Genomic DNA, 23281 nt, shown 5'->3' on the forward strand with positions numbered 1-23281 from the left:
AAGCAGCATGTGTTTTTTGGCATTAGTATTCAATTATTACATGAGAGATATCGGAAGAAAAATGTAGCATTTCAATTCCTACCGTACCTTTTTAGAGATACTGTCATTGATAAAGAATATCAAACAGTAAAACCCTGTTGTTCGCTGTGAGTGAATTCACTTTTCCCCCACCCCTCTTCTATCAACAGCCGACACTGTGGACGCCTGCTCTGCCATAAGTGCTCAACAAAGGAGATTCCTATCATAAAATTTGATCTGAACAAGCCAGTTCGAGTTTGCAACATCTGCTTTGATGTCCTGACTCTGGGAGGAGTCTCCTAGTATGCTGTGGAAGTAAAGAGATTCCCAGTCAGTGCTCCTGACAGCAGCTCTGCTTACAAGCCCTCTGGATAGGGAAGAGGAGGCCTATACATGTCTTCTGCAATAGACTGAACTAATTAAGGACCCTGTTATGATATATTCCGGTATAAATGACTTTGACTGTAAATGTATTGGGCTGTGATAGACTTCACTAGGAATTCGAGTGGATTATTGAAACCAAGTGACAAAAGAATTTAGACCCTCTTCTAGTTGCAGTGGGGTATGGAAGCTAAAATTGTCAGGCTGATGTTTGAATCGACATAAAACAGGTCTGTCCTTGACATGGTGCTTTGCACTGAGCAACTCTATTAAGTCCTGTGGCTTTCAGGCTGCTTAGTAGAGATGGCATTAAGTTTCAGGGTAACCAGGTATCTTTCTTGCTTTGTCTTAAAGATAAATGTTCCCTTTCTTTAGAGAAGACTTCTTTTGAAGCTAGACTGAGCTGTTGCAACCACTGTTCATTTCAAGAAACTCTTCAAAAATGGGGGTAGTTTGAAGCATAGCTCAAGAATTGTGGCCTTACAACAGAAAGCTTTACAACATCTGATGCAAAGCAGTCAGAATTGCAGATCCACATCTTGATACCTCCTCAGTAAATGTCTCGTTAGCTTTAGCATGTTCAAGAGAAGTGCAAGATTTGTTTTAGCCGGTAAATACTCTTGCTCATCCCTGCTAGGGCTGTCAAAGTCTACTTCGTTGCGCTTTCATATTTATGTTGCTAGTCCTTCCAATTCATGAAACTTGTATAAATGAACATAAGTGTGCTGAAAGGCCTAAGCATATGCTAAATGGAGAAACACTAAAACTGGTTAAGTAGTCTAACTAGCAATACAGCAATAAATGCTGAAGTGCATTATGAATCCCATGAGGGAGAGTAGCACTTTCCTTTGGTTTAAAGACCCTGGTTAACTGCTGCAGGAGAGTCAGTAACCCTACCAGTGTAGAATGTGCTGCACCTCTAGACATTAAATTTGGGTCCATTTTCAGCAGGATTGCTGGTGAGTGGGAGTGTATTTGGAGGCTTCCTATTAACATTAAGCCTCTGGCCTTGAAGGAAGGATTCTGAACTGGCAGTGCGGTGCTAGGCATTCAGATTAAGCTGCAGTATTTTAACGTACGCTGGTTGTTCTCTCTTAAACATGCTGAATCTGTAAAAATCCAACACCACTTTGTCTATATAAACAGGAAAGTACTTTGCTGGTAGACAGGTTATGATTTGGTGGGCAAAGGCTTCAGTCAGAAAAAAATGTGTATTTAAGCAAAACTACATGCCATGCTGAGGCTGTTTTCATCCTGGGAGATGAACCTCGTTTAGACTCAGCTCAGCATTCCTCATCTCTACTCAATGAACTGGTGTGCATTTACTTAATGACTGTTATCTCCAGTGTACAATATGGACAAGTTGGTGACACGTTGCCCTGGTTGGAGTAGTGACTTGTCAGTCTTAAAAGAGTAAGATGAGATGATAAACCAGACTGCTGCTTTTATGGGAGACTTGCTTGAGGCTTTTCTCAAACTTGTACAAGAAAAGGATGGGAGAGGGTGTAATTGCTGACATTTGCACGATGAATTTCACGTCAAGTCTCACTTGATCTGCACTTTGATCTTCCAATATGCATATATTATAACTGGAATCTCACCCTTGTAACACTAGAGAAGAATAATGGATGATAATACAAATTTGCCTCCCTGTTTAATGTGTGCTGCTGTCATGTTCTGACAGAATGCCCTGGGTAACACAACTGGTCCCTGTAACACAGTTACTAATACAAATGGTGCACCTCTGGCATAATATTCTAGGTGAATGGGGTGTAAAATAATGGTGTCTGAAGCGTTTAACTGCAAGCTACAGTTTGGTTTTTCTGAGTGAAATGGATGATGAAAAACATTGTACTTCTAGTCCATTGCTTTCTGATGTTTCAGAATACCACTGGTTGCAAGTCTCTAGCAGTGAAAGTAACAGTGATGGAGAGAAAATGCATTTGGTGAAAGAAGTCTTGACTGTAGTGTATCCCATGATAACGTGTTGACTTCCTTCTTGATTTGGAGCTGCAGTGCTGTGGAGTGGTAAGTCTGTGCTCACAACACTGAAAGACAGTGGTAGAAGAGTGTTCTTCCAAGGCCACAGCCTATAGACTTCAACTTAATTGGAAAACTGCACAACATGTGATGTTTAAATGCTTTAGCAATTACTTTTTTCAGTGACTTCTCTGATGGAAGGGACAAGGGAACAGGGAGCTCAGTTCTAACAGAATAAGCAACCTTTTTAAATGATGAAAAATGTAGATCTTGTGAAAATGCAGCTTAACTGAATGGCAAGTTTAAGGCTGGCTAGTTGCTCTTTTTAAAAGTAGAATATTATAACTGCCTGAAACTCTGGGAGAGATCTGGGAAACCATATGTCATGCTCCTAGTTTGCTTTTTACAGCCAATACTGTACCAGCTTTCTTTCTCACTGAAGTCTGAAAGGAAAGTTAAGGTTATTGATAAACTAACGTACAGCCTGAAGTGTTCATTAAATTTAAAGCAACTAAATTCAGCAAATTTGATCATTTTAAAGTGCCTTTTGAGACAGTTTCCTTCTAGCCAACTCTAAATAGCTTTCTGCCAGCGTTAAACGGGAAAAGCTCACAACTTGAACCAAAACCCAAATTAGTTCTCTTCTAGCTCTTCAACTAAAGAGGTTGACCCCACCAAACTACTGGTGGGGCTCAGTCCTTTATGCACTCTGCCTGGTATTGGTCTGAACTCGCAGACCTCTCAGATTTTTGGGGGAGTTTTGCTGGCAATGCTCCACTGCAGGGTACAAATGTGAATGGAAGCACTTGGTAATGTAGTAGTGGTCAACACATTTCTCCATAAACAACTGCTCTTCCTTTTTGTAGCATACTACAGTTGTGACCAAAAACCCCACCCCTCTTACCCCTGCTGTCTTTAAGTGGTATCTATTAACTGGAGACTCAAGTCTGCCAAGCGTTGAACAACAGGGTAAATGGAAAACAAACTAACTTCTGTCCCTGGGAAGTGATGCTGTCAAACCAGGCTTCAGGCACTTGAGGGCTGCATGGGAAGTCTGTGGTGGTTCATACTGTAGCTTTTTGTTCTTAGACTGGATTCCTTTTGATTGAAGTCATCCAGCACTCTTATACAAGCACAAAATGTGGTCTGGCTTAAGTTCTAATTTGTGTATCTGAAAAAGGTGTAGTCACTGTTTCGCACCACTAAGTGGAGTGAGAATGTTAGCGTTGAAGGTACTAATGCAGCGTAGCAAGTTGCTGGCTAAAAGCTGACAGATGCCTTAATGACTTCCTGTGCTGGAGAGCAATGGCTTGTACAACTTCTCACATAATGCTTATAAATTAACACGTAATAATATGGGAGGCCAAGGCTGGATTCTTTTTTTTTTTTTTTTTTTGTAGATCAAATGTTAATAGGCAAGTCCTCTTTTACCTGTAACAAGCAGAGTTGGGTACTGCAGCAAGCTCATCTCTAGGAAAATCACAGCTTGTATGAGTGACAAAAATAACTCTGAACCTTCTAATACCCTCTGTGAAATAGAAAAGGAAGTCTTAGAACAATGGCATTTTATCTGCAATGTTTGTCTGGAGTCATTGTAAAAATGTATTTTTTCCAATATGCATTACTTTGTTGTGTAATGATTCTACTTGTAATAAAATGCATAACTAGATAATGCATCGTGAGGCGGAAATGTTGTTAAGAAAGTATTTTCTCCTGTAGAGACAGCTCTCCTTCTGCAAGCTATCCTTCACAAGCCACAAGGAAAACTAGGGATATAACATTCAGTTGGGCATGACAACTTTTATTCTTCAGTCTGAAATTATTCCAGGTATTCATTTTAATGTTGTGGGAGTGCTACGACCGTTCTTTGGCTGGCAAGGTCTGGTGTTCTAGTCTATACCATATAGTCATCTTCAATGCCTTATACTAGACTTATCTATAATCATTCTTATGAAACAATCCTAACTTCTACAGGCCAGAGCTGGTTCACGGAGTAAATCACTTCTCAGCTCAGATGCATTTAAATGGACAAGCTGAGCTGAGTTGACTCCCAGTAACATGCTGTTAGTGCATTCTGTTGTATACTGGTGGGCAGCTTAGCCTCCTGGAAGAGCACGTCACTGCTGCAGCTTTACTTCAGGAAATGAAAGCTTCAGTGCAATAGCAAAACCAACCAAAACATCTTGGTGAAATTGTGATGCATTAGTCTTTTTTTATTAATAAAACTTAGTAAAGTACAGATGAATGGTGAGCTTTATTAGAGCACTGTCTGTGTTGACTTGACCCTTGTGTAACTATCACTATTTTCTTCTTGCCCTTTCCTACCATGGGGGAAATCTAGATGAGCTTTTGAATTTTTCTGAATTTCTACTCTTTTGAGTAGAAACAAGATAATCTTGGAGCACTTCAGGTCAGTGAGGGAGTCTCCTTGTTTGCTTTAATAGATGACTTATTCCTTGTGCAAGACAAACTTCCCCCTCCCCGCAGTGTTTCCAAACACTAAACTGAGGAATAAGCTGTGAATTTGTTTTCAACCAACTTTAACTCGCCTTCCTGCAGCAGCTTATTTGATTTTTGTGTAGCTCTTAAGATCAAAACCATCCCCTCAGCATTTGAGCACTATCTGCATAATTCTCAAGCATTACAGCAATATGGAACTTGCCTAGAAATTACATGGCTGATACACCTTCACTAGGACTCCAACTTGTGACACTGATTTCCGCTTACAAACTACTCCTTACAGTATTTAATAATCTGGAATTTGCTGCAACTTTTAAAGCTCTTTTAAAGACACTTGCCAATCACTTTTGGGGATGGTATGACCTCTAAATGCAAGTTCTTGTTAAAGAAGATGTGCCCCAAAGCAAATGGCATGCTGATGCTTATAATGCCCACTAAGTTGTGGAGACAATGCAGCCCTGCTTTGCAGCTCTTTCCTGTAGATTTTACACAGCTCTGTCTTTAGGATTGCTATGTGAAGTGAGTAGCCTGCTCCAATCTTAAAGATGGCACAAGCCCATGGCTGAGCTTCAGTGGCTGGAGACTTGAACGCGTGTGAGGGCTCTCCTGCTGCTCATCTACACGTACAGCTTCCACTGATGACCGATAAGAGCTGGCACATCTGCCTGAAAGTGCCTTGGAGGACTTCTCTTCACAATTATGGTGGAAAAGAAACACAAGAACCAGGTTAGAAAAAAAACCAACAAATGCAACACTGCAAACATTTATTACATGTTTAAATTGCTGTATGGCTCCCATCTATGGCAGCTGTAGCCTGATCTGAACATCATAGGTGAAAAGTGCTGTCATCTGTCCTGCTGTCATGGCAATGGAGTGATGACTCTTGCTTGGAAGCAATGCTGCCAGGCCTCCTGTAATCTCACTAGTTATTAACTAATTACTTAGATTTGTGGGACTTTCTTTAGAGGTGGTAGTAGCTCTAAACTAATGAGTTTATAAACAGGTGGCAGCTGCCTTAAGGAAGAAAAAACAGCTCAGCATGGATCTGTGCCACTGCTGGATTCTGTGTAATCTGGGTGCCTCTCTTGAGGCTGCAGCTACACCAGAAACTGATTCTAACAGTAGACTCCATGAAAAACGGCAACTGCTTCCCGGCAGCCTGGCGTTTATAGACCTAGGCCCTACGCAGGTGTTCTCTCGTCCTTTTCGGCCCCACAGAGAAATGGTAATAACTTGCCCTGCTCTTCTGGGAGTCGCTTATTACTGAATTTTGCCAGCTGTGATAAAATATGTATGGTCTTTAAGGGAGCTGGGCTTTGTGAGGATACATCCAGCCTCGGGTTGTAGCCTGACAGACACGTACCAGATGGGAGGAGGTCACATACTAGAATGGAAATAGGAGGCAGGCAATTACAGCAGGATGGTCAGATTACCACATACCTTTTGTTATTGCCTACTTAAAACTACCCATTCCTTATCTGAGTAGTCTGAAAGTAGTGAATCAGAGGCCCAGGATGGTGAGGTTAATATAAAACAATGATCCTCAGAGGTGGCTTCCAATATCTTCTTTGCACAGTATCTAATACAAACACTACATGAGGAAATACAGCTATAACCTTTGCCTTCTGTACTCCAAGAATTTGATAAAGCTTGTGTATAATTAAACTGCACCAGTTCATAGATACTACGTACCTTAATTACAGGAGAAATGCAGGCTTCTCCCTGCGACCTTTAAACTCTTTGGAGTCAATTGCGTGCCTGGGAAGGAGCATTAGCACTACAATGCAGTAGGCAGAGTTCAAGCCACTGGAGGACAGTGCATAAGCTGAGGTGCGTGATGCTGCAGTTCTTGCGCTCACCACCTCGCTGCCTTACAACACCTTGCACCTGCCACCATGCACACAAGCAACTCTTTCCTGACCACACAAGAAATCAGTTTTTAAATATCATTCAGGCAGTGCATCTTACAGTTTGTTGCCAGGTGTAAAAATACCGTAGGAATAAAGCACTAGAAGAAATTATCCCTGTACTGATTTTTTTAGCCACTGACTTGGCTAAAGTGTTTCCTCCTTCTCTCAACTCTGTCTCCACACATTAAAAAAGAGCCACAAATAACATGAAACTGTTATTGCTCCCTTTTCACAGACAGATGGAAGGGAATGGAGCTGGAGCTGCAACTGCCCATGCAAGGTGCAACATTTTGCGGCAGGACTCTACGCCCCCCTCGAATCCAGCACTCGGAGTCACGCCTTTAGGACACACTGCTCGGCCAGCGGATAGCAGCCGTCGTATTCCTCCAGGTGAGGGTTATCCAGATCGCCTCTGTTGCCGTGCTCGGTGGAGTCCGGCTGGCCCCACGGGGGACCAGTGGTCCTGACGCACACACAGCGACTCCCCCTCGAACCAGGCTGGTACAGCTTCCGGGGGACTCCAGTCCAGTCTCTCTTCACTCCCCCACTGTGAATGGAGAATTAAAATAAATTACAATTCAAACCCATGAAAATGCTTCTAGTGAATAGAGAATCATTAGAAAAAAACCAAGACAATCTGGAGGAGTTAGAACTAACAGTGCACTCACTGAGGTAGACTTTAATCCCAACAGCCAACATCCCACAGCTTTCTGATACCTTCATATTGGCTGTGCTTCAGAAACCCGTGGCCTGAACCTGGTTTCATCAGTGCTGCTACATGCTCTCACCCTTCTGGGAGCAACCAACTTCTGCTTCCCACGTTTCTATTGCTGGAAAAGGAATCATAGCCTTATGTAGCACAGCGTGTTTCATGGCAAAATGCCTTTTCTGGGGGGAGCTAATTGCTCACAGATAACCACACACCGCCTTCTGTGCTGTGACTGAACACAGTGATTTTGAGAACTAGGGCAAAAGAAAAAACAAAGTCTCAAGTACTTCCGCAACTATTTCATAGTGTCTCTTTATAGGCCAAATCCAGCCTCTTCTCCTAACCACTGCATCTTTTAAGCCTGTAAACTCTTACACAAGCAACTGCCACACAACGCCTGGTCCCCAGGCTGCACCCAAGCTCATTCACGCATAGAAGCGGATCCCCCAAGGTACGCAGTGCTACTGGTGTACTGAAATAAAGCCTAAGCATTTTGCAATGTGGTCTGTGAAATGATTTCATCTTCAAACCAAATAGTCCCTAAGCTGAGAGAGGAATACAACTAAATAGGCCAAGTAGGAAATGACTATTCAAAGCTCAACCTCATCTTTATGTGGTTTTAAGTGAAAACTGTTGTGGCAGTAGCCTGTGAGACAGCCTGTGAAACTGTCTGAAAAACATGAACTAATCCTTGCATTCCTGATAGGTGAGAAAACCTGTTCGAATGCAGCAGATGGTCCTTGTGGGATTTTTGTCCTGTTTTCCTGAGAACAGAAGGATCATGCGCACATGTGGCAAATTCTGAAACCCAATTTTGATTCCAGTGTGACAGAAGGGTTTTTTGCCTCAGAAATAAAATTCCTAAAAGCATTAATGATTGGGATGAAACTTTATTTTCCTTTTACCCGCTCATCAGGTCAGTGAGCAGAGTTCTCCTCCGCTACCTCATGCCGGAGAACATTTTCACTAGCCCAACCTACACCTCTGTGCGACTCCAGACTGGATGGAGGCTAGCAGCAGTTGCTGGACTGGCAGAGAAAGTCTAAGGACTCCGATTCACACAGCACCAGCAGCTCGACCTGGCACAGGGAGAACGGCACCGCTCCTCCTTGCCGGTTGGCTCTGCCTCTGTCAGAAAGCACAGCCTGAAGAACGCAGACAGGGGATGGGACCATGCCCGGCATATTCCTGCCATGCCAGCACTCAGCACGTTAGGACCAACCTATGCTCTTCTGTGGAGAAGTCAGCAGACCTCACCTACAGACTATGGAGTGCGGTGGCTGCAGGAGCCAGGACATCTTCCTACGCCACTCCTGGCAGGAGAGGCAATGACAAAGCTCAGGGCATCCAAAAAAAAAAAAAAAAAAAGAGCAGAAATGCCCTGCTCCGAAGGGTCCAAGCATGATGGCAGGAAGGCAGGGTTTACCTCTGTCTGGAGCACCAGAATCGGCTGCCCCCAGCAGAGCTCCATTCAGAGTTGCAGGGTGGAAACTGCTGCTTCCTCTGCTCGCTTTCTGCTTGGAACTTCAGAGCTTCCTCAATCGCAGCCTCGGCCTGCCTTAAGGCTTCTGTGGGTGCCCCATTTTCATCATAGAATCTGCCCACCAGCTTCCCTGGGAGAGAATATCGATTAAGACCGCAGTGTTTCCAGGCAAGGAAAATAAATAGTTCTGTTTTTTTAAAAAAATTTGTTATTTAAAGACAAAAAAAGGAGAATCTCGCCATGGCCCAATTTTAAAACCAAACTGAGCTTACATCCCTTCCATTCTTGGATCACACAGCAATTTACTCATTAATAAATCCACACAGGACGAGCTCAGGCACAGCCTCATTAAAGATCACAAAGTCAATGCCACTTTCAGCTGCAGAACCCAAAAGTCTTTCCCACCCATGCACCTCATTCCCCAAAATAGTTTCCCTGCCCTGCTGCTCCTACAGTCTCCCGAGTCCCGCTCATTTCGGTACGCGCAACACCGGCTCCATGCCTTTTGCTCAGCAGAGACAAATAAAAGCAGGGCAGAGAGCTGCAGCTGACAGCTCAGGCTGGGAAAACCGTTAAGCTTGGCCTTAGAGGACAGCGGACCTAAAACTCGGTCTGATTTAGCAGCGGCTCCGGCTGGTGACTCGCAGGTTCCAGCACCTGGTCCCCAGGGGAGAGACCCTGACCCAGCCTACGCAGCGCCGGGTCCGCGACCCTCCACGGCCCGGCGGGAGGCCCGCCCTGCCCGCCCGCGTCCCCCCGGAGCCCGGCCAGGCCCGCTTACCCACGGGGTGGTAGTTGTCGCCGTAGAAGGAGAGCCAGCTCCGGATGGAGAGCATCTCCCCCGCCGACAGCCCCGAGACGTCGTCCACCAGCCCCGCCTGGGTGAAGTCGCCGGTGGCAAACGCCCTGGTGGCATCTCTCCCTGCGGGGCGGGCGGGCGGTGAGGGCGCTGAGCCCCCCGACAGGGCCCTGTCAGGCCCCCAGCCCGCGGCCCCGGAGCCCCCCCCCGCCACCCCGCCAGCGGTACCTGCCAGGCCGCTGTAGGCTCCGCCGGGGCCGTAGTGCCTGCGGCCGCGCTCCACATCGAAGACGCGGCCCAGCACGGCGAGGTAGAGGCCGGGCTCGCCCGCCGCCCCCCGGTACCGGGCCAGCTCGGCGGCGCTCAGCAGGCGGCCGCGGGGCGGCAGCAGCCAGGCGCGGGGATCGAACCCGCGGCCCAGCAGCCAGGCGGCCCCCAGGCACAGCAGCGCCGCCGCCGCCGCGCCCCGCCACATGGGTCACGTGTCCGCCACGAAGCCGCCCGACCCCTTTCACGACGCCTTCCTCACCGCACGGCAGCGCGGCGGCGGTTGACGGCAGCGTGGTGTGTATGGGGACACACAGACGATCCTTCCCCGCGGCGCCGCTTTACGGCGAGTGTCGCGCGGCGCGGCCGCAGCGTGCCTTTCCGGGGCGGGGCGGGGCGGGGCTTTGCGGCGCCGGGTGTCGCTTGGCGGCAGTGTGGCGCGGCCGCCGCCGGCCGGGAGCTGACAGGTGCGGCGGGCCGGGAAGTTGCTGACTAAGCCGGGCCGGGCGGAGCCGGGGGAAGGAGAAGCGGCTCTGCCGAGCCTCCGGTCGCAGCGTCGGCGCCTCCGAGGGGCTCATGGGGACGGCGGCGAGCCACAGCAGCGAGGAGGAGGAGGAGGGCGCCGAGGAAGGCATGGAGGGGGCGGCCGCCGCGCCTCAGCCCGGCGCTCCCTTCCCGCCCGGCGCAGCCGCCTCCAGCCCGGCGCCGCCGCTGCCCCCGGCCGAGGTGCTGCTGGACCAGGCCCGGCTGCGGGAAGCCACGGCTCGGCTGCGGGAGGCGGCGCTGCCCGAGTCGCTGGTGTCGCGACACCACAGCACGCTGGTGCGATGGCTGGAGGAGCGCCTCAGCCGCGGCGACGAGGCCGTCAGCCTGGAGCAGTTCTGCGAGGTGCTGGAGAGCGTCTCCCGCCTGGCAGCCGGTTCCCGCGGCGAGAGCGAGGAGGTGAGGGGGCGGCCGGGGCGGCCGGGCCTCTGCCCGGGGCGGGGAGCCGAGCCGGCAGAAAAAACAAAGCTCCCTCCCGGCGGATCCGCCTGCCCCGCTGCGAGGAGGGGGGTGAGCGGGGCGGGAGGCGAGGGAGCCCCTGGCTGCTGCCGGGCCGGTCTCCCTCAGCCGGGGGCTCTTCCCGGGCCCCCGCTGCCGGCAGGACTGTGGAGAGCCCGGTCCCCCCTGCCTGCTAACCGGGGCAAGGCCGGACCGGAGGGTTCTGCAGCAAGGTTAAAAAAAGTGGCTGCTGCTACTGATAGGCAGGCTGTCAACTTATAGGGAGCTTTTTTTAATTTATGCCTCTTTTCAGTGACGGTGCTCAGCAGCCACTCCTGAATAAAATGGTTATTTACAACAATATTTCTGCTGTTGCTACCGCCCTTGCAGCTGCTGGTAGCACAGATAGGAAGTTCTGTACCAGTAAGTCCTCTGAGATACTTCTTGACAGTATCAGCAAGCCTAAGTTTACCAGACTTCATTTTATTGTTGCTTTTCAAAATCAGCAGTGAAGTTGTCAAGTATCTCATTGGTGTCCCATTACGTATTGTAAAGTAAGAGTTTTGGAAAACTTATAAGAAAGTAGTGTAAGTAAGAAAGTAGTGTAAGTAAGAAAGTAGTGTAAGTAAGAAAGTAGTGTAAGTAAGAAAGTAGTGTAAGTAAGAAAGAGCTCCCTCCCCCTCCACAGACAGAAGGCCTTAAGGTAAGGTGTTGATGGTAGAAGAGAGCACAGTTTGCTTTCTGCTGTGGGAAGGGATATGGGGAACTTGACATCTAGAACGTTTGATCTTTAGCTTTACTCTCTAGCTAGCATTTAAAACGCAGTAGAATACCCTGTTGGGAATTTCACACTCAGTTGAGAAAGTGGTTCTGTCTGAATTTCTGACTGCATGCAGTTCCTGAGTCTCACCAGTGACTTCCTTCTGTCTTTGTATTGCTCCTGAGTAGTAAAATAACTTGGTAAACTGTTAAATCACACATACGCTCCTTGAAATCAGTGCTGACATATTAACAAAACTCCTGGAAACTGGGAGGAGATTACTTTTGTTGTACAGATAGGTATGTTTATACCAGACTGTTTTAAGTAGCTTGCTAAAATGCTGTCTCCATTTCCAGTTCCTTTACAAGAGCTAATAAAGAACACTTCTTGAATAAAGAACACTGTAATGACACTTAGAGTGAAATTAGTACATCGGGGTTCTTTCTGTTAATGCGAACAATTGAGCTTTGCGGGCTGCAGAAATATTTTGAGGATTGTCTGTATTGCACATCCTCCTCTGCATGAAGAATATAGGTTTCGGTTTGGTTTGTTTTTTCTTTTCCCCTGGCCCTTCGGAGTGGGGAAAAAACTTGTCACGGGATTTATCATGGTGCGGATATGTGGTCACATCTAGTCTGTCCTGATGTTGGGAGTTGTGTGGAAAACCTTGATGTCATTGTTTCTATAACTGGCACTAGCCCATGGGCTGTAGTATTTTAGATTTCCAGGTTGTATTTTACACTGATGAGAAGTTAGTTTGTGGGTGGCAGGTCAATAGGTTTCACTTCTTAATGTTTATAGAATCCTGTCTAGCATAGACTAAGTTTTGATCTGCCCATTAAGTTTTTCTGTTCTCAGTGTGGGGCTTGTGAGCCACATACTTTGAATGCTTTGTGGACAAAACGAACCTCTGTTTAAATGCGAAATCTGTTTTCTAGATAAACTGACCCTCTGAATCATTTTTTAATCATTAGTGTTTCAGCAGCTATCATATAATGCATCCAACTTTTGCTTGAAACATGAATGCTTCAGTTCTACTGAGAGAGAAGGATGAAATACAGAGTTTTCCTAAGTCACACTTTAGATATTGTCATGCTGTCCAGCTCCTGAGCTGCCTGTGACATGAGGGGCTGATTTTTCCATGTGCCATGTATCCTAGTAATCACGTTAGCCACCATTTCTCAGGAAAGATGTTTCTTTTATGTTTCTTCGTGTTCAGGGTTGAACTGCGTAGGAAGTGTGTGGACTTAATGCTTTTATTAAGGAGCAGAATGCAGCTGGGTTGTGGTAAAGCTGCTACTGCATTTGTATCATGTCCCAATCATGAACACAACTCAAAAGCTCTGAGCACGGATTTGCATACTGATTTTTTTTTTTTTTTCCTTTTTTTGCTTAGACCCCCATTGCACAGGGCAGCTTGTCAGAACAGTGGAAATTGTGTATGTTTTCTGTAAAATATACAGTTTAAGTTATACTGAACAGTAAAAAAAATAATTTTAGAGTTCTAGGGTTGGCGCAATCTCCTGAGATCATAGGAAGAGTTTAAAAATAAAATAATAAAATAGTGTATTAAGATGCAAGGAAAAGCATAGATGTGGTAATCTTCCCTTACATCAAAGTATAAGAAATTGGTTTAAAGTAGCTATCAGCAGATCCAGTCGTGTCATCTTGTGTGTGGTTTGTTTTCACTGGTAATATCACAAAACTTGCTCGATTGTTCGCGTCATATTTTAGTAATTGCACAGTTTGACTTCAAATATGAGGAGAAAAAAGTCATGATGGCAAGAATGGCGTGGTATGAAACTGTACATTAATTTTTTTTTGGCAACTGAGTTGTGTTTGTTAAAATTAATTCCCTCTGTATTGTTGTCCTCAAGCAAAGGTCTTAGTTTTTTGCTTCAGTATCCACCTGATGCCCAGCACCAGTCATCTGTACTGGCTGTGGTAGCTACTGGATGCCCAGCACTGGTCCTTTTTCCTGCTAAGAATAAGTTTTTTAAAGGTGATCGCTGTTAGCATGGGTTCAGCTGTATGTTTAACAAGAGTTTATAAAAATGCTAAGCTGAAATTCAGATCTGCACCGCGGAAGTGCCGTTGGAGCTTTAGCCAGCTAAAAGACAGCATTTTGATTCTGTTGTCTTCTGAGGACTTTGCTCTCATTTAAGTGGTGTAATTATGTCATGGTTAATTGGCAGGTTATTTTGATCTTATCATTTTGGATTATTTCTCTCTAGGATAGTGCTTTTAATGGTACATCAAGATTGATAATCAGGTAGCAAACCAAGAGACTCAAGCATAAGCTTCCTCCCGAACAGCAGTGATTTCTTGACTCTGTCAGATACTTGTGAGGTGATCCGTTCTTAGAGGCCAAATTTACTTGGCTATGCAGCTGAACTTGAAATACCGAGTTCAGGGCTGGGAGACCGAAGTCTTGCTTGTAAAGAAATATCTTTTGTGAGTGCATTCCCAATTTATATGAAAAAAATGGATGTTCCTGAAATATAGCATTTCTTTTTGGGGTACGGTCATTTTTTTTTTTTAGCAATTAAACAGAAGTTTGTTTCCAAATTAAATACAATTGTAAAAATACAGCTAGTTTTTTTAATAGTAGTGTGTCACTGGATCATGAGTTCTCTGAAGTGGCTAGTTAAAAAAATTACATTTATGAGCTTGGTTCTGTTTTATAGGCTTAGCTGAATAAAAATATCTTGTACTTTTCGTTAGTACAAAGATGTGAAACGCATGGCTGTGTGAGTTACTTTTTATACATGATCAGCACAACTTTTTGTATTAAAAATTTATATTAAGGTCAAAGTTAGTAAAGCTGGCAATGCTTCCCTTCAATAACAACAAAAAAAAATCTTTTCTAACTCCATTGTTTTCACAAATACTTTGACAAGCTATGTTAAACTGGTATTTTGTGTAGGAGGACAGTATATGAAAGGAAATACACATTTAAAAAAATATTCTGATTCTAAGGACACTTTATTAAATAAAGAAAATATTTAAAACCTGAAAGCATTTGAGTGCATGCGGTGCGAGGTTGATGCAACAGTAATGAGTAATGGATGGTACGGCTTTTAGAACTAACTCACCCTTTAACGGAAGAGCTTTTTAGCGTTCTTTTGTGAGCACCTTCTTCATAGTCACAGACGTCGGGTGGATGGATAGCGCTGATTCACTGGTATAGGTGATGTTCTGTCTCCACCTAAGCATAACTACAGTTGACTTTTATAGGAAGGCAGTGCAAATGCCTTAAAACTTGCTAAAGTCTGCAGATTTCCAGCCAGGCTGTTCCCTGTTGTCATGAATTCAATACTATGGAAAACTGATTCTTCTGATTTTTATTTAATGTTGTTATAATGTTTACTGCTACGGTTTCTATGAAATACCTTGAATTTCTGCTTAAAGGAAATATGCTGAAATAAATTTTCTTTTTTTGTTTCTCTCCAGGCCTTTGCACAATTTGATGCTGAAGGAGATGGCACCGTAGATGTGGAGAATATGCTGGAGGCTCTCAAGAATTCTAGTGGAGCTAATCTTCAAGGGGAGCTTAGCCATGTAATCAGGCAACTGCAAGCTTGTTCACTAGTTCCAGGTATGAGAACAGAGTGACAAAACAGATGGTTTCCCAAGTCTTGCCCTATATAAGGAGTGCTGCTTCAATAAATTGCTTTAATAGTGTTGTTTGTCCTAATCTTCTCAAAACCATAGACCAAGTCATTCTCGCTTTTCTCGTATCAAACAAGTTGCTGTAAATTAAAAATTTTCCATAATTACACGCAGCTAACTTACTTTCATAAGTAACCAATATTTTCTGCTCTGTGTGACTGGGGAGCTTCTTATCCTTGTTTGGTTTATCTCACAGACAGAAAACTGTTCCTTGCAAAATTTTGGTGAGTGCCTCACTAATGAGGTCATGTACTTGGTAACTGGAGGAATAAATCCTCCATTGAGTCTGTTTCAGGTGATGAGTCATATACTTTATTACTATTATATTGTTATTTAGCATTGGAAATCCTGCTAAAACATAATTGACATTTTGTAGCGTGTAGTTTGGAAAGTGTCAGTTTCCAGAATTTGATTTCTGGGATAAGTATCAGTTACTGGCTTTCCTTCCAAGCTTGTGATGGTAAGTGACTAAAGGGGATTTGCCTTAGAGGATCAGACAAGCAGTGTTAGAATTGGCTAATAGATAAGTCAGAGGAGAGTACTTATGGGGCAGTATTCTGTGCATCTAAATGCACTGTGATTCAGAGTACCACTGTTCAGGAGCTGAAATTTCTTGTGAAGTTGGTGGAAGACATTAGGCACCCCTTTGGGAATAGTCTGCAATGCCAAAGTGAGATGCTTAGCATAGCTCAAGGCGAGTGATGCGAGTACATCAGCTCGTTAGCCAGGCAGCATCTGTTTCACCTGGATATTGAAGATAAGGGTTTGGAACTTTTGGGACAGCAAAATAAGCGTAAGAACTAAGATTTTTTTGAACGCTTCAGGCATTTCAAGTAACTGGCAAAAACATTTGTCTGCACCTTTCACAGTCCTGTAAAGGCTGCAAACTTGAGCTACTTCATGTGGTGGAATGTAGTTCCAATATTGGCTCCCATGCTTTATTTGGATTTACCTAGTAATAAGATATAGAGGCAGAAAATGATGACTTGGTCAAGTCAGGTGTTGCAACAAAGATAGAACTAATGTCTTTTTCTAGGTTTTATTGATATATTTTCCGAATCAAAAGAGCGTCTTGGTCTTCATGCTTCAATGATACTGAGATTCTTGCACCGCAATCGGATTTCTAGTACTGCCATCCCTTACCCAGTGTTGGAGTACTTCAACAATATCTGTACTATGCGGTCTTCTGTGTTGAAGGATTCTTTAGATCGACTTCTCCTGAAAGAGAGAGGTATGTAATATCTTTCTTTTTTTTTTTTTTTTCAGGATGGTAGTGTAACCATAGCTTGAAGAAGGGATTAGAGATAAAATAAAAAGCTTTCTTTAATTTTTAACAGGCGAGACTTTTAATGAAGTTGATCTGCATGCTTCTGTTGTTTTTTTGAGGGACATAAATATGTATCCTAACTGCCTAGCAATCTGAGTAACACACTGGGATGTTTTTCATCTTGCTCCTGACGTGTTTCAGAATGATGATTACCAATTTGTCATATACTTTATTGAGTCAAATATCTCTCCTAGTTGCTGGAAACTTAGTTTCCATGTGAAGGTGAATGTTTTCTGAAGTTGACTGTTCAGTATTAGAAAATAATTTATTGTTTTGGGGTGGAGGTAGTGAATCTTTTATTGTATTTCAGATGGGACTGTCCTGGTTGTCTCCCTAGAAGAAGGGCTCCTTTTCTTCACAGCTTGACTTGATATTTTCAAATCTCTACACTTCTGTTGAAACAGATCAAGTTACTTGGGGAAACAGTCTGCTTTGTCCCTTCCCTAGAATAGCTGAATTGAGGTTTTCTCCATCATATTTTGCTTTTTCCTCTCACTTCTTTATATTTTGACATAACAATAATAAAGTTCTGATGGGGCCAATATGAAAGGAGGAGATAAAGGCTATTGAACTCCAGGCAAGGTAGGTGTTTTCATACTGCAAGTGGTAGATTGAGATTATTGTGATTTCACCTGAAATGAAACTTTGCTGTCTTCTAGGTTCTGTCAGAAACACTTCTTCAGGAGCTGTGTTCTGTGCCAACAAGTTAATTTATATGAGATAATTATTATAAAGGTATAATAATTCTCAAAAACAAGCAAAAGAAGGATGTTATGAGTGATTTCTTTTCTTTGCAGAATACCCCAGTGACTTGAATGGTAATCAGGAGTCGGACAAACTGAAGTCTGTCACGAAGTGCTATACTCACATAGAAACCTCATCCAATTCCGCTGATATTGACAAGATGACAAATGGAGAAACTACATCCTTCTGGCAGTCGGATGGGAGTGCTCGCTCACATTGGATACGGTGAGCAACGCAGCAATACAGAGCTGAGTTTTGGGGTAGTTAGTCCTTAGGTTTTACAGGCAGTGGAGTGTAATGGAAAAAAATTGTGGAATTAATGAGTGACGGATGAATATATTTGAAAGCAGAAGTCATTAATCTCTGCATAAAGTTTAAAGGCCTAATCACCGAGTAAAAGTGTTCACCTGTAAAATGCATGCATCTTTCATGCTGACACATACCTTTGTTTTGTAGCTAAGCTTTCCAAACTGTATTAGAGAAGCAGTGGTCAGTTCTTGAACGGAAGCACTTTCCCACTGTCTAGAACGTTACTGCTCCGTGAAACAGAAATGTTTGGTGGTTTTTCAGTAGTGTGTATAGAATGTATACTTAAAAAAAAAAAAAACCCAAAACTCATTTTGGTCATTATTGACACTACATTTTCATTCCTGAGGAATGAATTCTCAGTTGAAAAGCTGAACAGTAGAAAATTCTACATTCTCAGTGTCAGAGGTGACTGTCTTTTAAGTCAATTACAAGTTTTCTAACTTGTCCACCATGATATGGGGTTGGTAACGCCTGTGAAGCATTAGGTAATTTCCAGTGGATTTATTTGTGTTTGTAGAAGTGGAAACTGAGTGAAGCTTAGCTAAAAGGGAAGTGTTTGACTTACCTTCTCTTTGCAAGAACTGTTTTATCTTCTTTGCTTTACAGTTTAAAGATGAAACCAGATGTTGTTTTGAGACATCTGTCCATTGCGGTGGCAGCTAATGACCAGAGTTACATGCCACAGCAAGTCACAGTGGCAGTGGGAAGGAATGCCAGCAGTCTTCAGGAGGTCCGAGATGTTCACATTCCAAGCAATATCACTGGCTACGTAACACTGTTGGAAAACGCTAACATTAGTCAGATGTGTGAGTCAATAAAGATACCATTGGTATATTGTTTTGCTGCTTTTTTGAAGGTGAAAGATTGGGTAGATCATAGAATGATGTGTTGAAATTTCAGTCATTAGAGCAGAAACTTTTGACCTCGTCCTTGGGTCAGAGAAATTGTTTTAATTGTAGTTTAATCTCTAGCCTATAAGAGAGTCTTCTAAGTCTTTCTCATGGCATCTGTCTTAACTTGGGCTAAAGGTTGAAGAGCTCGAATGACTAAAGATGCAGTTTTAGCCTCTCAATTTGAAGGCACTAGGCAATTTTAAAATATCCTTGCTTGCAGAGTGAAAGCATATGTTGGATAATGGTATCTAGCAAAAAAATCTGCTCTGAGCAACTTTTTTTTTTTTTTTTGGTAGCAAAACTCAAGTTGGTCAGATGATTTTTGTAAAGGAGGTTTTATGCTAAGGATTTTTAAGTAGTGTTATTTTTAAGTCTGGTAGATCTGTGGGTGCTATATTGGAATCAATCAGAGGAAAGCTGCTGCTTCCTAAGATGGTTTCTGCAGCTTCAGAAATTTTGTCCCTTCGGTTCAAATAGGCACTTTTCACTAAGCTGAACTATCACTGCCGCAGAAGCAGGCAGCAAGGATGTTGTTCCTCAAAAGTAACTAGGACAATGTTAGCTATGCAAAACAGTCAAGGTCTTATGTGAAAATTTTCATGTAACTTAAAAATTTGCGTTTAGGCTTTACTCTTTTTCCCTATCTTCTCCACTACCACTCCCAAGATACTTCCTATGTATGTAGGTAAAAAGGTACTAGTGAAATAATCTATAATCTGTTTTCCACTTTGAGGGTTGTTTACTACTTTTTTCCTAATTTCTAGCCGTGCAATTTGTAATGGATCACCTAAGCCGTTCAAAGGCTAAGTTTTCCAAATCGTAGGGTGCATGGTGAAGAAACGCATGTGTATAGTTGTCTGTATGTGGGAGTACTCTTACATATCTGCTGCTATTTTATCTGCTGCTATTTTTCTAAGAGTATTTGCAGTAATTATTGTTTTGAATATCTGGATTCTTCTAGACCTAATCCAGCAGAAGAAATGGGAAAAAAATTCTGTTTTGTGTTTTGACAGATGTACAGATAAACATCAAGCGTTGCCTTAGTGATGGATGTGACACTAGAATCCATGGACTCAGGGCCGTCGGTTATCAAAGAGTTAAGAAGGTGGGCGTCTCTGTGTGCGATGCTTCCGCCATCTGGTACTGGTCTCTGCTGACCTCTCTGGTAACAGCTTCCATGGAAACAAATCCAGCCTTCGTTCACACTATTTTACAAAATACTCAGTAAGTACCAAACTTCCATGGTGTGTGATTTTTTTTTTTTTTTGTTTTTAAGATACTTCCAGCTTTAGTAAACCAATCTACCTTGTTTAACTGGTTTCCACTCCCTCCATTAAGGTGTTTAAACATCTTTTTAGCTTGGCACTGTTTAAATTTTGATACTTGTCTTTTATCCATTTGCACATACTAAAACAAGTGTAATTCTCCTAGCTGTTGTATCTAATCTAGTTGTTAAGCCATGACTGAACAGACACTGAAAAATACATTTTTTTTACCTATCCTTTGACTTGTAATAATTTTGAGAAGCCTAAAATGAATTAATTTTCATTATTAATTTTATTGATTATAAATATTGTACACCTTCCACTTATGACTGGAGCTTAATTTAGCTTAATTTTCAGCAAATTTTTGCTTGTGTAATGCCTCGTCATGCATTACATGGGGATATAGTCAGGTATATGCAATATCTCTGTGCAGATGTTTGCTTGTGGTGATTGGCCATTTTCTGTGTAACGTTTCCTTGTTTGACTGCCAAACACTTCTGCTTGATGACTTGAAGGATTGGAATCCTAATAAAATCGCTACACACCCACATCAACTTTTATAGAGCTTAGTTAGCATGATGCCACCATGCTTAAGAGCACTGCTGTCGTTAGGTTAATGAATACTGTAGGCTAAAGTCCACTAAGCCTGTCTTTTAATTTGTGTCATCTATGAATCCTCTTTAAAGTTTAGGTAACTTTATACATGCTTTTGGCTGAGGAAGGTTCATAGTTGCAAGCTTTACTAAAACTGAGGGCCTTCAGTTTTGCTACAGTTTAGATATTTTTTAGAAATATAACATGAATACTGAGCTAATAAAGCCTAAAAAAGTTATAATGGAGAAATCTTGACTAAAAATATACTTTCAGGAATTACAAATTCAATGTTTAGAATTATAAAGCAAAAACCCAAGCTTTAGTATTGGATAGAATGACTTTGACGAAACCACTTAAGGATTCCTGTTGTCAGGGGTTATGACATCATCTTTGTAACTCAAACAAAAATTCTGATCTGAGCTAAGAAGTTTCTCTCTTAGTTTCTGTAATTGTTCTGAAAGAATTTAAAAGTATTTTTCCCTTTATTAACGGGCTCTTTCTCAATTGTAGAACTATTTAAAATGAAGCAGTACTTGGACACTAAGCTATTTCTAATGCTGTCACAGATTTTATTCAAAACCCCTTGATTTATTTATCTCATTAAGTCTGAGATTATGCGACTAGATTCAAGATTACCTAGTGGTCGTTGAACTTTACCTGTCTAGAATGCAATACTGGTTTTACCTTTTGAAGAGATTCTCTGTGTAAATAGATTTGTTGCACTCAGAAGCTATTTGTAGAGACCTGCTCACAAAAAGCATGAAGATTCAAATGTCTAATTCATTTTAGAAGGCTGTTTTCTCCGATTCTGTCTGGTTTTCTGATGTTCTGTCCTTTTTACTAGGAAAGCACTGCAACACATGCCACCTCTATCCCTGACACCGGGCTCTACAGACTTTTCAAACTTTTTATCTCCAAATGTTTTGGAAGAAGTAGATAGCTTCCTTATAAGAATAACAAGGTGAGTTTGTGTTGATGTATTTTGATGCAGTAGAAAACGGTTTAGAAGAATTTGTATAGCAAATTTATCTCATTTTTACTCACCTGCTCTTTTTTTGTAACTTGAAAAATTCAAAGACATTAAGAAACAGGCACCATAGATTTTTCCACGTGAGCATTATTTGTCTTTATTTAAAAACAATGTGTCCTGAGTTTTCTTTTCTTTTCTGTTGTTTTTTTCCCTCCCCAGTTGTTGTACTACTCCAGAGGTTGAGCTTACACTCTTGGCCTTTGCCTTAGCCAGGGGGAGTGTCGCTAAAGTGATAAGTTCCCTTTGTACAATCACTGATCATCTGGACACCCCATACAAGGCTTCATCCCTTATCGCTTCCATGGCAACAGTCAGACAGAACCTGCTGTATAAATACGGTAAATGAATAATTGTTGGATCCTTTACTGTACATACTTATGACAGTGTGCAGCCTTGAGTTGTTTTACTTGTTGTTCTGCTGGGGTTTAAAATTATACAAGACTTCTAAATTAACAACTGTTACCAAGAAGATAGCCTGTGAAGCTGAACTGCCCTAAAAGTTGCTGATTAGACCAGCTTTCTGTGATCTGAGAATTGAACCGGGCATCATCTTGAGGGAGAAAACATGAGCTTTGTAGATAGTGGCCCCTATATCAAGATGGTGATGGTGTTTGTATTGTATAACAGGCAAATGACATAAAGTATTTTTATTCTTCCAATAACACGCTGAGGTCATTCTTGCAGATGTGCACAAATTTAAAATGTGTTTTAAATGTAATGTCATTAACATCTATTTACAGTTCTTTTATTTTCACTGTTATAAATTAATCTGAGTATGTCGTAAGTGTAGAGCTGTGTGTGCTCTGGCATAAGGTGGTAAGATTTTGCTGTATTGGCTGTACTTGTTTGATAAATCTGTATTTTCTGAGGTGTCAACTTCTGAGATTATCGTTAGTCTCTCACGAAGAATTATTCCCTTTGTTTGCCTTTCAGTATGTTTTGTCAGGACTTCGTGGCTTGTACCAAAGAAAACATTATTTTGTAATTATAATACCAGTATTTACTTTAAAAAGTTTTGAAAATTGCTTCGTTTTTCCCAGAGCAGCTGCTGCTTTTTGTAAGACAAGAGTGATATTTCGTGTATTTCATGTATTGTGAATTCCAAAGTGTGCAAACAGTTGAAGGAACATCAGTTGTCATGATTTTCATTGCCCTTCTGTCTGTATCTAAAACTTGAGCTATTTTAGATTAACGTGTCTCTTATACTTCAGTTTCTTCCCCCTTTTTTTTGTCTGACAATGGTAAAAATCTCAATGTATTGTAATTTTTTCCTTTTGTTTTCTGTATGCAGAACTTTAGAAAGCATATTTTCCAGGTTTTTTTTATAAATTTGATGAACCTGTTGATTTTCTTACTCAGGAAAACCCTTACGGCTAACTCTGCAAGCTTGTGATGTAAAGGGAAAAGAAGATAAATCAGGGCCTGAAAACCTCCTTGTAGAGCCATGGACTGGGGATGGTAAGAGGCTGGATTTAAAATCCAGAATATTCAACCAGACACAAAGGCTATTAGCAAGGCTGTGGTGCTGTTCCATATATCTTTGGTGCTATTCAATAGTTTTATGATATGGAAGCTCTGTAATTAAAAAACAAACAAACAAACAAAGCAAAACAACAACAACAAAACCAAAAAACCAAAACAATATATAAATTCTATTTTACAACAAGGTGGATTTCTCAGGAGACAGTTTATTGTTAAA

General features: G+C 42.4%; 3 protein-coding genes across 13 annotated transcripts in view; 2 read left to right on the forward strand and 1 right to left on the reverse strand.

The window, feature by feature from the left end:
• ANKFY1 (ankyrin repeat and FYVE domain containing 1) overlaps positions 1-4618 on the forward strand; it is a 35988-nt gene extending 31370 nt beyond the window's left edge. For 4 of the 6 annotated variants that reach the window (XM_087751554.1, XM_087751553.1, XM_087751555.1 and 1 more), the window contains one exon: positions 189-4618. In XM_087751554.1, coding sequence (XP_087607680.1) covers positions 189-321 — 133 coding nt within the window. In that variant the 3' untranslated portion in view covers positions 322-4618. The remainder of the gene's footprint in view (positions 1-188) is intronic. The other 2 variants (XR_015703425.1, XR_015703426.1) reach the window with 2 other exon arrangements.
• On the reverse strand, positions 3754-10336 carry CYB5D2 (cytochrome b5 domain containing 2). 3 transcript variants are annotated; one of them, XR_015703427.1, is made up of 5 exons: positions 9969-10335; positions 9723-9863; positions 8885-9071; positions 6532-7296; positions 3754-5528 (listed from the first exon to the last, which is right to left on the reverse strand). XR_015703427.1 is itself a non-coding variant. In XM_087751557.1 (4 exons), the coding sequence occupies exons 1-4, from the start codon at positions 10213-10215 to the stop codon at positions 7083-7085; spliced, it is 789 nt and encodes a 262-aa protein (XP_087607683.1). In that variant the 5' UTR covers positions 10216-10335; the 3' UTR covers positions 5587-7082. The 3 variants fall into 3 exon arrangements, 2 of the variants coding, with proteins under 2 accessions (XP_087607683.1, XP_087607684.1); XM_087751557.1 differs by lacking the exon at positions 3754-5528 and having other exon boundaries at positions 5587-7296; XM_087751558.1 differs by lacking the exons at positions 3754-5528; positions 9723-9863 and having other exon boundaries at positions 5587-7296; positions 9969-10336.
• Positions 10337-10423: 87 nt separating this feature from the next.
• Positions 10424-23281, forward strand: part of ZZEF1 (zinc finger ZZ-type and EF-hand domain containing 1) — a 60096-nt gene continuing 47238 nt past the window's right edge. For all 4 annotated transcript variants that reach the window (XR_015703442.1, XM_087751626.1, XM_087751627.1 and 1 more), the window contains exons 1-9: positions 10424-10949; positions 15202-15346; positions 16457-16651; positions 17545-17716; positions 18407-18606; positions 19707-19917; positions 21397-21513; positions 21742-21920; positions 22942-23040. Coding sequence is in view for 3 of the 4 variants with exons in the window: in XM_087751626.1 (XP_087607752.1) it covers positions 10584-10949; positions 15202-15346; positions 16457-16651; positions 17545-17716; positions 18407-18606; positions 19707-19917; positions 21397-21513; positions 21742-21920; positions 22942-23040 (1684 nt within the window). In the remaining variant the exon portion in view is untranslated. The remainder of the gene's footprint in view (positions 10950-15201; positions 15347-16456; positions 16652-17544; positions 17717-18406; positions 18607-19706; positions 19918-21396; positions 21514-21741; positions 21921-22941; positions 23041-23281) is intronic.

Source organism: Nipponia nippon, unplaced genomic scaffold, assembly GCF_047370975.1.
Source record: "Nipponia nippon isolate SJK-2023a ecotype South Korea unplaced genomic scaffold, ASM4737097v1 scaffold_15, whole genome shotgun sequence".
Taxonomy (NCBI): Eukaryota; Metazoa; Chordata; class Aves; order Pelecaniformes; family Threskiornithidae; genus Nipponia; species Nipponia nippon.